The sequence below is a fragment of the Phaeoacremonium minimum genome (genome assembly GCF_000392275.1).
Source record: "Phaeoacremonium minimum UCRPA7 unplaced genomic scaffold PA7_03_scaffold_371, whole genome shotgun sequence".
NCBI lineage: Eukaryota > Fungi > Ascomycota > Sordariomycetes > Togniniales > Togniniaceae > Phaeoacremonium > Phaeoacremonium minimum.
Window position 1 is genome coordinate 67,976 of NW_006921275.1, and position 13,319 is coordinate 81,294.

General features: G+C 52.2%; 4 protein-coding genes across 4 annotated transcripts; 2 read left to right on the forward strand and 2 right to left on the reverse strand.

The window, feature by feature from the left end:
* Nucleotides 1-2,230: 2,230 nt before the first annotated feature.
* UCRPA7_4811 (putative glucan -beta-glucosidase protein) lies at nt 2,231-4,887 on the forward strand (the record flags this gene model as incomplete). The annotated part of the gene is made up of 6 exons (XM_007917362.1): nt 2,231-2,393; nt 2,459-2,570; nt 2,632-3,082; nt 3,139-3,432; nt 3,485-4,215; nt 4,284-4,887. The coding sequence occupies 6 exons, from the start codon at nt 2,231-2,233 to the stop codon at nt 4,885-4,887; spliced, it is 2,355 nt and encodes a 784-aa protein (XP_007915553.1).
* Nucleotides 4,888-5,695: 808 nt separating this feature from the next.
* Nucleotides 5,696-7,350, reverse strand: UCRPA7_4812 (putative longevity-assurance protein; the record flags this gene model as incomplete). The annotated part of the gene is made up of 4 exons (XM_007917363.1): nt 5,696-6,307; nt 6,369-6,656; nt 6,733-7,046; nt 7,233-7,350. 4 exons carry the CDS (start codon nt 7,348-7,350, stop codon nt 5,696-5,698), a joined length of 1,332 nt encoding a protein of 443 aa, XP_007915554.1.
* A 2,422-nt stretch (nt 7,351-9,772) lies between these two features.
* UCRPA7_4813 (putative transmembrane bax inhibitor motif-containing protein) lies at nt 9,773-10,756 on the forward strand (the record flags this gene model as incomplete). Its single annotated transcript, XM_007917364.1, has 3 exons — nt 9,773-9,934; nt 10,006-10,179; nt 10,265-10,756. 3 exons carry the CDS (start codon nt 9,773-9,775, stop codon nt 10,754-10,756), a joined length of 828 nt encoding a protein of 275 aa, XP_007915555.1.
* Nucleotides 10,757-11,674: 918 nt separating this feature from the next.
* UCRPA7_4814 (putative cell division control protein 11 protein) lies at nt 11,675-13,319 on the reverse strand (the record flags this gene model as incomplete). Its single annotated transcript, XM_007917365.1, has 7 exons — nt 11,675-11,939; nt 12,006-12,473; nt 12,531-12,668; nt 12,730-12,817; nt 12,875-13,027; nt 13,083-13,158; nt 13,305-13,319. 7 exons carry the CDS (start codon nt 13,317-13,319, stop codon nt 11,675-11,677), a joined length of 1,203 nt encoding a protein of 400 aa, XP_007915556.1.

Sequence of the window (13,319 nt, forward strand, 5' to 3'; positions counted from 1 at the left end):
GGGTACACCTGCAGTGCGGCTCGGCTGAGATAAACGCGGGTCAGAAAAGGCTGCAGCGCGCTAGACAGTACCGACTTACCACTGTGAGAGCTAAATTTCTAGCATATGAGCACGTGATAGCATTCACCAGAAAGAGCTATGAATTTTCTCTACCTCAAGTAAAAAAAGGTGAAGCATTCATATCTGACAGGCAGGTCCTTCCTTCGCTTACCTTATATACTACAAAGCCAACAGAGCGACATGGTTTATTCGGACAGGAGTTCACGAAGGCCACAAGTCTTCCCAGACTCTTCGTGTCAACACTAAAGTACCTGCAGACTTCGCTTTGGTAAGGCGACAATGACGAACAGCCTTTCTGAAGCTATGTTCAGCTTTGAAGTTGATTTAGACAATCTGGAAACACCTGGTTTGTCATTGTGTTAAGGCTTTATCATAACATGGCGTTGGCATGAATGCCATAAGACATTCTCATCTGCGATAAAAGCCACTGTCTTATACCAAAGTGATCAGGCGTCGAAGACTTGTCCTCTGGGGGTTTTTGGGTCCAGAAACGTCACCTGTTCATTTAGGAAAATGCATCATATAGCAGTGCTCAATTGAACAGATTTTGATATTTCCATTACTGTAAATGTTGTATCAAGTATGGCCAATGACTGTCAACTGTTAAAGTGTTGAGGCGGGGGCTGCCGGGCCCGGTGTGTCAAGGTGAGAGCTGTCAAGTCTGGGACTCGAGCAAGTAAGCTTTCTTCGGCGGCCCTTACCGACGACGGCACAGCTCAAAGAACCTTGGAATACTCCTGACAGCAAAACCACAGGCGGAGCAAGGCAAACCTAACCTTAAAAATAGCCTAGGCAGGGGCTATGTGGAAACCCCAAGTCACCCAAGTAGTCCTTCTGTTGCGCAAGTCATCCTCGCAAACTACACCTTCTTGCCTTCGAGTGATGGGCGCGAAGGATGTTGTACTGCGGGCCACTTCAAAGTCCATTCGTGACAATCCCATGCAATATCGTCGTATTGCTGAGCATTTGATCTCAGGTCTTTCCCTGCTGCCTGCGTCTCGGCACTTACTGTCGGCCATCTGCCATCTGCCATCTGTATCCCACACTGCGCATCTCGTTCTCTTTCTGGGTAAAAGTGGCAACTGCTCAGCCCTGCCCGTGTCCTCGCAATCTAACAACCGCCCTACCAGACGCTCTTGGCACTTCAATCATCTGCTCGCATTGGGTTTGGCTGGAGAGCTTCAGTGTATTGTAAATTGCCTCTTTTGTAGGGGAAGCGAGACTAGCCCGCCGCCAGAAGCAGGTACGCCTACGAGGCCTAGCAAAAAATCTATCTAGGTATCTCGTGGCATGTTGATCGTGGCTCGAAACAGCCATGTCTCTCCCTTTGGTCCCTTAATACCTCTATCTTCCATAGGCACCTTGACTTTGACACTTGCAAGCGTAACGCGTTCGGGCAACGGTGGCCATGGCCTGGCCTTTCCAGCAACGCCAATACAATAAACCGACGCAAGGGCGGACATCGCCTAGCCAGTGAGCCCTTGCACGTAGGACGGCGCTCCGAACCGCGTTCTACCACAGCGCATCGCCTCCTCACGCATCATTGCCCCCATTACGGTCCATGGACTTTCACTACACTGGCACTGCAGCCCATCCATGGATGTGTGTTTCTGGCGCCGATCTCTCAAGACCCTGCGGTGAGGTGCGTTGGGTCTTGGGGCTGGGACGAGGTGCTGTCCACGGTATTCAGAGACCTCGAAGTAGGTATTATTTGCGCACGTTCTGTCGTGCCTACCTCATTCGTTCGGGATGGCTTGAACTTGACCCAATGGATCCATGCATGTCAGGAACACTCTGGGGAAGGCACGCCGGCACACCTGCTCATCGTTGCTTCCCAATTCCTCTCTTCAGGTATTTGCGGGGGCGAGTCTTAGTATATCTGCTCTGGCTCCCCAGAGTTGAAGATTCCATACATGCTCCCTTCTGCATTCCCTTTCAGGACCATCACCAGTCTAGTTGCTGGGTTCCCTCCCTTTTGTGACGTTTTCCATGTGGCCCTCCTAATATTCTCCGTTTCTCGTCCCTGTCTCGAGTCTCTCCTTCACCTCGGGGTACTCCCTGTCACTCATTACTGCCATTTTCTGATATTCAGTCCCATCTCGTTCCAAGTTCCTTCTGGTTCTTCTTCCTGTTCTCTTTCAGTCTCGTCACTCGATCAATCATCGTCGACATGCATGCCCCGGCCCTTCTTCTGGGAGTGGCCTCGGCCGTCCACACAGCTGCTGCCTTCTGGATGGGAGATATCGCACACCAAGGACTGTCTCCATTCAACACCGACGCGAGTTACACCGTCTTCCGAAACGTGAAGGATTTTGGTGCAAAAGGAGATGGAGGTATGCTCGTAGAGACTGGTACAATCGATCTGGACCTGTTTGACTGATGTGCTCCTGGCTGGTAGTTACCGACGATACTGCTGCCATCAATGCGGCCATTAGCCAAGGAAACCGCTGTGCTATGGGCACCTGCAAAGGTTCAACAACGACGCCTGCCGTGGTTTACTTTCCTGCCGGGTAAGTGTTGCGTACTGGATACTTGTACAAAGCCACAACAACGTCTGACAAATTTATAAAGAACATACATCGTCTCGGACTCGATTCTCCAGTTCTATTACACACAATTAATCGGCGACCCTACTGCAATGCCCGTCATCAAAGGCTCCCCGTCCTTTCCCGCAGAGGGCAGGCTGGGCCTAGTGGATGCTGATCAGTACCAGTCCTCAGGGGCTCTTGCCTACCAGGCCACGAACGTTTTCTTCCGCCAAATTCGTAATCTTGTCCTTGACACCACGAGTATGCCTGGCAAGGCTACTGCCCTTCATTGGCCGTCGTCACAGGCAACCACAATTCAGAATTGTGTATTCAAGCTTGGCAATGGGCATACAGGAATATTTATGGAGGAGGGCAGCGGTGGTTTCATTGGCGACCTCGTCTTCTACGGCGGTCAGTATGGTGCCCAATTCGGCAACCAACAGTACACGGCGCGCAACCTGACATTTTACAATGCGGATACTGCTATCTTGCAGGTAAGTCCAGTTTGACCAAGACGAGTCTCGGTGCCTCGATAACACATGACTTGTAGCTGTGGGACTGGGGATGGACTTATAAGACTATCAATGTGGTCAACTGTCGAGTTGGAATCAACATGAGCGCCACTACTGTTGGGTCTGTTACCCTTCTAGACAGCCTTATGATTGACACCACTGTCGGTGTCGTTACTGGCCGTGATCCTGACACCACACGTCTGCCTGGTCAAGGCTCTTTTGTAATGGAAAATGTGATCTTCAAGAATGTGGGGACAGTCTACCAGGGAATTGACGGTGTTATTATCGAAGGGAACAGCGGTGGCTCTATAATTCAAAGAGGCTATGTTATGGTGAGTCAGCTAATGCCTTGCGGTCACATCTGGTTTACTAAATCGCCTCAAGGGCAATGTGTATGTGCCAGATGGCCCCACCTTCTTCCAAGGCTCGAATATCGATTATTTCCCTGTTCCGACGACTCTCCTGCTGGGCAACAAATATTATGAGCAGTCGAAGCCACAGTATGAGAAGACGCCCGTAGAGTCGTTCTTATCGGCACGATCACAGGGGGCGAGGGGAGATGGACAGACCGATGATACCGCAGCACTCAATGCTCTGTTCCAGGCCGCATCTGATGGCTATGACAGCGGCGTCGTTGCTTTCGTGGACGCTGGCTATTACAAAGTCACTGATACCATTTTTATCCCGCCCAACACTCGCATTGTTGGCGAAGCTCTATCGTCTGTCATCATGGGCGCTGGGTCAAAATTCTCCAACATAGACTCTCCTTACCCCGTTGTGCAAGTTGGCAAGGCGGGTGATGAAGGCCGGATTGAATGGAGTGACATGATAGTCTCGACGCAAGGTGCCACTGCCGGTGCGGTTCTGATCGAATATAATCTCGCAACGCCACGCGGCACCAAATGCGGCACTGGAAATTACCCTTCAGGCATGTGGGATGTCCATGTCAGAGTTGGTGGCTTTGCCGGCTCCGATTTGCAGGTTGCACAGTGTTTGAAGACGCCCCAGAGGCAGGATTATGTGAACCCGAACTGCATTTGCGCCTATATGAGTATGCACATTACCTCAAGTGCTGGTAATTTGTACATGGAGAACAATTGGCTCTGGGTCGCCGAGTAAGTCTACCAAACTATGTTTACACGTGGAAAGGGCGGATGGAGAATATGTGCTAAAATCGCTCTAGTCATGACATTGAAGACTGGAACAACACCCAGATCTCCCTTTTTGCCGGACGAGGTCTGCTAGTAGAGTCGACCGCCGGTCCCCTCTGGCTACTTGGCACAGGGGTTGAGCATCACGTTTTGTACCAGTACCAATTTGTCAACACCGCAAATGTGTTCATGACCCAGATTCAGACAGAGTCTCCCTACTATCAACCTAACCCGCCTGCTCCTATTCCATTCACCACTGTCAACGCCGAATTGTACGATCCAGACTTCGCTGGCGACTGCGCGAATGTTAATGGTCATACCATTGGGGGGACTAATGAGACTGCCCCTTGCGAGATGGCATGGGGCTTGCGCATCATCAACAGCAAGAATATCAAAGCCTTCGGTGCCGGCCACTACAGCTTCTTCAACAATTATTCCACGGACTGTAGCGCCCAAGGCAACGGGGAGGTTTGCCAGGCCCGTATTGTCTCGGTCCAGGGTGCTCAAGGTGTAGAGATCTACAATCTTGACACAATTGGCAGTGTTTCGATGATCACGCGAGAAGGCGCAGATGTCGCCGTCTATGAGGACAATGTTGCTGGCTTCGCTGATACGGCAGCTCTATTCAAATACTAATGTTGCAAGCGGGTGTTGAACGATTTGGTAGATGTTCTTTTTATTTCTGAAGCGAGCCCTATTACCATGTTGATGATACCTTTGGACGTTATAATAGTTGGAGCTTGAGCCAAATCAGCGGAGGGCTTTCTCACGAGGAGATTGGGAGCATCTTAAGCAACCTTGGTCAAAGAAGACTAATTACACCTAATATAAAAAAATCAATGATAAAGCCATCTCATAACCTTAGTGGAACCTCAGTCCGTGCACCTACAAGACTGACTTGTCATTCATATCATGAGCTCTGCTAACCAGTCACCAAGTAGCAATTGTATGGGCAAGTCTTCGTTTTCACTTCTGTCATACTCTGTCGATGGAGGAAACTCCGTGTATTTATAGCCCTGATCGACGATTCCGATCTAAGGGGGTATTATGCTGTTCCCGATATCCCCGTCTATAGAAACAAAGAAAAAACAACCCATGAAGATGACCTCTAAATAAGATATGGCCTCTGCTATTCGATGAGAAGGCGCACTCTATCGAGGATTCTTGGCCGTGCTCTCCCTCTGGTCTCAACCGTCTCGGCCTCAGACGAAGGGCCGCATCAAAACTTTTTGGGTAACGGGCCAGTCGCTGAGGTCGCGCCATCCCCCCTTCTATCGGGGTCTCGTGTATGTGGATGTGTCTCCTGCAGCACCGTTCCCGAATTTCCTCGTACGAGACGCCAATTCTGTAGATCTAAAGTGGTGCGAAATGCCCGCCCTCCTGAGGGGGGAGCTAGCGAAACACCAAGTGACCCAAGAGGCCTCGAGGCTACACTGCGCTGCGCTCACTCGACCTGTTTCTCGCATCCAATGCGCCCGAGCAACTCCTTGCGGTCGCTGTGGCCCGGCAGGCTGACGCCGCTGGTCGACGCCTGCCTCTTGACGCCGGTCCTCCGCTCCCAGTTCTTCAGGTCGATCTCCTCGACGCCGACCTCCTCCTCGAGCGGCTGCGCCTCCTCGTAGATGAACTCCTCCTCGTCCTCCGAGTCGCCCGCCTCGTCGTCGCTGCGGACGTCGTCGGCGCCGGTGCCGTTGATGACGCGCACGGCGACCTTGACGATCATGAAGAACCAGACGATCATGATCAGCTGCAGGGAGACGAGGCAGGCGAGGAAGCCCTTCATGACCTTGTCGTCGTAGCAGAGCAGGCCGTCGGAGCGCCGGATCGCCTCGCTCAGGTAGGAGCGTGTGCCCTCGGGGATCTCGAAGGGCCCGGTCAGGTTGTTGTAGGCGCCCCTGAAGCAGCCGGTGGGCATGATCTTCGGGGTGTCCTCCCACACCGACCAGCAGATCAGGTTGTAGATGATGTGGCGGTTCACGAACCACGAGAGCATGAACAGCCCGAAGAGGGCATCGCACACTCTGGTGAAGCCGAGGTATTTGGTGCACTTGGCGACCTTAGGACGTGTTTGTTAGTGTATAATCCAAATGGGAATAGGGGACCAATAGATGACGTACAACAAGGACCACGTCAACGGTATCCATGAGCACCAGGATGACATTCCCGACGCGGGTGTGTCCAAAGCGGTATGAGCCGTAGATCAGAACAATGGTGATGAGGTGGTGCGAGAACATCTGCCAATGGTCCTTGCGCCGCTCCTCAATGTTGAGAATGAGGCACTGCTGCGTGTAGTACACCAACTCCCACAGCAGGTAGGCCTTCATAAGACCACCAAGCTCCCTGTTCGGCCAATCGGTCCAAAGCTCCTTCATATTCAACCAGTATGGCGAAGTGTAGTAGAGATACTGAAGTGCAGTGTTAGCAGATAGCACTATGCGGGCAATGACACCCCATCCCGGTGCTCTGGAGCGCTGAACTTACAACCCCAAGTGCGGATGAACCTCCGTACCAGACAATGTTCCATGCCTGCTCACTGAACCGGGTGACCTCTTTCTTCTTGGAGATGCCCCATCTCTTCGCGAGGGGAGCGAACATGTACTCCATGGTGACAGCCCTCAGGCCGGTGAGAAGGACAATGAAGAAGGCGATGAAGTAGCCATCATCGCTGCCAATGCCATATTTGCCCGTGTCTGCGTGGTAGTAGGACAATGTGAAATACTTGACGGTATGCGACTGAGCCTTGGGCAGGAGGAAGTGTGTGCAGAACAGAAGGGCGAGAATGTTGAAGCAAAAGCCTGGGGACGTCGATAGTTAGCGCGAGGACCTGCGACAATTCAAATGGCAATTAATCCATGTGTTGGGGCTGAAACCAAGTTGGTGGTACAGGAGATGCCGTGGAATGTCCTCCCAGTCAGGCATGCGAGATGTGATAAATCTGGGCAGACATGCCCCATGGATTAAAGGTCAGAGGAAGAGCATACCGATCTGATTCTCAATGAACCACCGAGCCAATTGCTTCATGGGGCCATCGCCCTTTCGTTTTAGACGGCGGACGAGGACTGTGTTGTTGGCTGTCTGCATGTACAGAGGGCCGTTCATCGACTCCTTCTTGCTGGAATACTGCCGGTGCGCGGCCGGTCTAGGAGACGCATTCTGAGCTCTTTGATTGGTGTAATTCACGCCGCCATCGCTGCTGGAGCTGGCCATGTTCGCCTGCAAACCGCCGATATGTCCGTCAATTGGAAGCTGCGAGGGGGGTTTAATCGTCGGCGACGTCGTCGACAGAGAGGAAAAGCGAGGGAGAGAGGCAGGCTGGCCGCCAAGGAGGAGAGGGGGAGGAGATTGCGACCGTTCGACTTTTGGTATTGTGAAGTAGGTAGATATCGCCGGGGGCCGAGGGTGTTTCAGCGGTGCACCGAAGGAAAGCTCAAGCTCGTTGTTCTAGATTCTAGGGCTGAAACAAAGACGACCTCGAGGGCGCGACTGGTCTCCTGGACTGGAGAGACAAACGAGCGACTGCGGAGAGAGTTGTGAAGCAGAAAAGAAGAAGGTCCCAAGTCCCAATCTTGCCTGAGGTCTGCTCGGTCCCTTTTTCGAGGTGATGGGCAGGTTGAGATTGATCTGGGGTGGGTCACCCTGTGGACTGTGGACTGTGGGCTTGGTTCCGTCCCAGCGCCCGCTCCAGGTAGTTTGCAGTGCGTACTGCGTAGTAGTGTCAGTAAAAGCCAAGCAAGAATACCTCCAAAGGTACAACACGCAGCAGCCGAACGGACGGGATGGCAAAGGCGGTGTGGTTTAGGGGCTTTTCCAGGGTTCTCCTACAGCGAATCGAGATGGCGGGGAAGGTCAGTGGAGGCAGGGATCTGCCACTTTAGCTTGTGACCTGCTGTTCCCCTTGCTTGCTTTGGTCTTGGGGACTCAACAGTCTCAGCTTCTTTTTTGCTGAGGGCTGGATGCTGGATGGAGCACTCCGTGTATCTCCAGCACTCCTTGAATGCCGTGAATAGATACAATATAGAAGGGGTAGAAACGGGCGCAATAAACCAAGTCAAGTCATCGACAGCATATAATTGGTTGTAAATAAGAACACGTAATACTTGTCCTTGTATCTTGTCTGTTTAAAAGAGAGAGAAACAGAGAAAGAGAGGCTCCGTGCATATGGGGCCAGAGAGTCAGAGACACATAGAGTACGCACACGGCAAGTTCCCCTCACTCCACCATGCAACATGCAACCAAGCTATCCATATTCCATTGTACTGCATAGTATCTCCTCTCTTTTTTCAGCGCTAGACCGCCAAAAGCGCGGCAGTAGGAGACTCAAGCGAGCCAAGCCACTCTGATGTACGTCAATACCAGTATGAGAGTTGACCAAAAACAGGCCAAGAGCGCGGGCGGGAAACTGAACGCGGTCTGGATCTTCAGCATCTGACTGCCCCGTCCATGTCCATTCTGAAGTGTCTGTGACTCTGTGCTGGCCTGGCTCGGTGCCCCGCGGGTTGCAGACTGCGAGGCTGGAGACTGGTGACAAGACACAGTTGGACAAGGAGGGGAACTCTTTGGGTCAGTTGCTAACGTTACCTGCAAAGAATATCGCATCCCAGCAAACAAACCAATCAAAGTCCTCAAATGAAACATGTCGCCCACACTTCTGCAGTTCTTTCACCACATGCTCGGCCAGATCACGCATGCAAAACATGTCGCTAACTGTCAAAAACTGAATAGTCAAAAAGCACCCGGCTGGAAAGGGGCATCATTGTAACGGCATGCTACAAACAATGCTACTGACCGTTTTTTCAATTCGACCCCCCAAGCCGAAGTCTCAAAAGAAACACACAAACACACGAACACCGACAACAGACTGCATTAGACCGCTTACTGACAAAAGATGCTGAACCACCAGCAGGAGAACGCTAATACAAATTAAGCTTTGAGCATCTGCCAGTATAGCAATCCGGGTAGATCCAGAAGAGAGCTGATAGTATAGCGAGATGTGTATGAGTGGGAGGGCACTTGTAATAGTGTATTGGTTGTCTGCTCAAAACTTCTCTTCACTTTTCTAGGTGAACCTCTAGGAGACTCTCCTTAGGCAATTGGAGCACTATCCTAACAAACGCTATTTAATCAATACATCTGATATGATCGCAATGTCTTCCAGTTGTCAACTTTAATATGTTTAACCATACAGACCACCACCGCCTTGTTAACAGTCCTGGAATTAATATGAAGAGTGTGTTGAAGAGACTCAAGCCACGAACCCAGTCAGGTGACCGGATGTGAGTTTACTGCTCTGGTGGCGCAGCATACGTTTGCCTGGGCTCCACCTTCCCCACATGCTCTCTCGGTGATGTGCTCATCCATCCGCCGACATCCTCACCCAGTCAGGTGTTCTATGATTCGACTGCTTTCTTTGCGCCTTCGACCTGTTTCCTCCGTGTCCTACCGGTATAAACACCTGCGCTTCCCCTGAACAGAAACATCGTCAACCTCAGCGCCCTACGACTTCCTACGTACGCCAGCAAAGATGTCCAACGCTAAGTATACTGCCGCTCCTCAGGAGGATCCCGAGGCCGCCACCTACAGCCAGGCGCCACCCGCATACCAGGAACCCAGTGCTGCCGACGACCAGGAGCGCCTCTTTGGAGCTCCACGAAGCAGCGAGGACAATGTGCCCGATGATTTCAAGGTAAGCGGGTCTATTGAGCGTCGCAGAGGCTGTATTACATAGGATGACTTGGCTGACTAAAATAACTACAGTTCGGCGGCTCTGTAGCTGAAGCCACCATCGACATCCGCAACCAATTTGTTCGCAAGGTTTACACCATCCTGACTGTCCAGCTCATTGCTACGGCTGCCGTGAGCGCCCTCAGCTTCTTCAGCGATGACTACAAGAGTTGGATCCAAGGCCATCCGGCACTCGTCTGGGTTTCGGTAAGTGACACTTCACCTTCCTCCCAACTGCTATTATCGCAATCATAGCTGGTGACATACATGCTGACTTGTTCCTCTCCTCCAGCTCTTCGGTTCCCTGGCTTTTATGATCCTGACCTTCTGGAAACGCCACTCCTACCCGACCAACCTGATCTTCCTCTCCGGCTTCACCCTCCTCGAGGCGTACACCATCTCCGTGATCGTCTCCTTCTACCAGACGCAGATCGTGCTCAACGCCGTCGTCCTGACCGCCGGCATCTTCGTCTTCCTGACCCTGTTCGCCTGCCAGACAAAGTACGACTTCACCTCGTGGATGCCCTACCTGTTCGGCGGGCTGTGGGCGCTGATCCTCTTCGGCTTCATGGCCGCCTTCCTCCCCTACAGCAGCACCGGCGAGCTCATCTACGGCGGCGCCGCCGCCCTCATCTTTAGCGCCTACATCCTCGTCGACACCCAGCTCGTCCTGCGCAAGCACCACGTCGAGGAGGAGATCGCCGCCGCCGTCAGCCTGTACCTCGACATCATCAACCTGTTCCTCGCCATCCTGCGCATCCTGAACAGCCAGCAGAACAACTAAGGGGCTTACGTGAGGAGAGTGGGATGGTCGTGAGGAGCTGAGGACATGGGAAATGTTGTGTCGGTGAAGTGCGATCTGCAGCATTGACTGGGAAGTTGATTGATGGGACGGGTTTGTGATGGATCACGAATTGGTATATCTTCTGGCTTCTCCGGGAAGCTTGTTTTAGGCTAGGGATGATTATGAGATTCACGGGAGTTTCTGCGTTGCTTGTACATCTAATTAGGAGTTTAAATAAACATGAATGATTTCCCCAGTCAAGATATGCCACTACGTGATGGAGAAATGCTACGCCACAATGTCAGCTCTGGGTCATGAGTTCGTTAGAAAACGACAGTTGATGAAGCGGGCTTCTGTCTTGCAACCAGAGGCCTAACACAAAGTCTCATCCGGTGTGAATCTCGAGGGTAGGATTATGGGTAAGACTCGATAACTACACAACGGTCACGCGAAAACACATAGCCCGGTGGTAGAAGCGTCGAATTTAGGTGATATCTGCATTAGAAGTTCACTAATAGAAATAAGGAAAAAAAGAGGCGTGAGAAAGGGGGCTTGACACAAGCTACAACCAACGGCCAGTAAAAAGAAGCCTATGACACGTTCCAGGGATTTTCTCTTCTCGGAATTCCTCCACCGACTCCTCTTTGGCGCCCCCCTTTTTGTGCCAGACATTAGCCCTCAAGCTGACTTTTCCGGGGGTAACTATGTTCTTTTCGTCGCAATTCATGTGCTCTTCCAGAGGATCGATTTCGTTCAAGTAGAAAAAGCAGTAGCAGCGGGGGAATATATCTCGACTTCAACAACAACTCGTAACAAGTCCAAACGCCTGGGGTGCAGGGACCTTGGGTCGTACTTTTCCAGTATCGGTACAATGGCCGTAGATAAGGCATATAATCAGTGGCGCAGCATGCGTGCCGCTTAGTTGCCGTCGTGCTCGCCGTTCGCCTCAGCGTGGCTGTTAAGCTGCTGTTGCTGAGCGGCGGCGGCGGCAGCTTCTCGTTGCATGCGGGCCTCGATCTCACGCAGCTGGGACTCGCGGGCAAGAAGCTCCTGTCGCTTCTCGTTGATCTCACGCTGCACCTTGACCTCAATCTCGCGAAGCTTCTCCTCCTCACGACGAAGCTGCTCCTCCTTGAGACGGACGGACTGGGATGCGAGGTCCTCAGGGTTCATGGACGAGTCACTATGAAAATTTCAGAGTCAGTTCTGCGTACCAACATTCAAGCAACAGAAATGGGTAGCAACTTACACTCCAGCACCACCCTCAACGCTCTTGCTAAGCTTCTCGGTACGGTAGTTCTCGTACAAGAAGTCGTGGGTAATCTCCTTCAAGTCGGCAAGATGGCTGTGTAGCAGGGCAGAGCGAATAGCCAAGAAATCGGAGTGGCGCGGGTTGTCAACCTCAACCACACCCCAAGGATACTGACGAGCGCGGACTTTGCGACCACCAATCTCAACGATGTCCTCCGATCCGACAATAGCGAATGGCATGAGGCCCCGCAGCTCAGCGTTTTCCTCGACGGTGTCCTCGTCATCCTCCTCGATGTCATACGGGAAGTTGTAAACGGGGATCCGGTAGTGCTCGATATCCTCCATAACCAGCTTCTTCGACTCAGCAAGCTCGGCGGGCGTGAGGGAGTCGGCGCGGCCGATGACGGGGATGACGTTGACACGGGGTGCAAGACGCTTCATGAGCTCAATGTCAAGCTCGCGGAGGCTACATGGCAGATCAGCGTATGTTTTTTTACGGACAAGCTATGGAGCTTCGACTTACCCGTGACCGGTTGGGGTGATAAAGTAGAGAAGGGCGTGAACACGGTTGTCCCTGAAGCGGGGGTTACGCTTGATACGGGACTCCTCGGCCAGAATATCATCGTATTGTCTCTCAAGGTACCCAACAATCTCTGAAAAGCTGCAGGATGAAAGGCATCAGTAAGGTTCGGATCAAAGGCGATGCAGCTGGGAACGCATACCTGGCCTCGTTGTCAACTTGGTCTCCGAAGCCCGGGGTGTCAACAATGGTCAGCGAGATACGAGTTCCCTCCTCGTCGAGCTCAAGCTCTGTTGCAAACCGTCAGTGACTTTCCATTTCCAATCGAGATCTCTATGTATCCATACCAACTGTGATGGGCTTGATCTTGACGCCTTCCTCGATGTGTGCGGCGTTTGCGTCGTCAGATTCCTTGTGAGCAAGAACGGACTTGCCGCAGAGCGTGTTCACGAAAGTGGTTCTACCTGCAAAGGGAGCGAGGACGCCATCAGCAAGCTTTTCTCTACCATGTCAAGATGCATAGTATGCCATTGACAGGGCGATGATAGCACTTACCAGTCCCTGATGCTCCGCAGACCATCAAGCAGAACTGGATACCCTTCTTGACATTCTTCTTCCGGCGGATCATCTTCTATTGAGACGAACAAGGTCAGTATCGGTCAGTAGATGGTGAGGAGGAGATACAATGGCGCATGCGACACGAGATGGGGGCGGTGGGTGAAGCTCGCGAGACCAGCTGGAAGCAGGTTACGGAAAGGAGGTGTAGCAGAGACGTACAGCAGGAGAAGACAT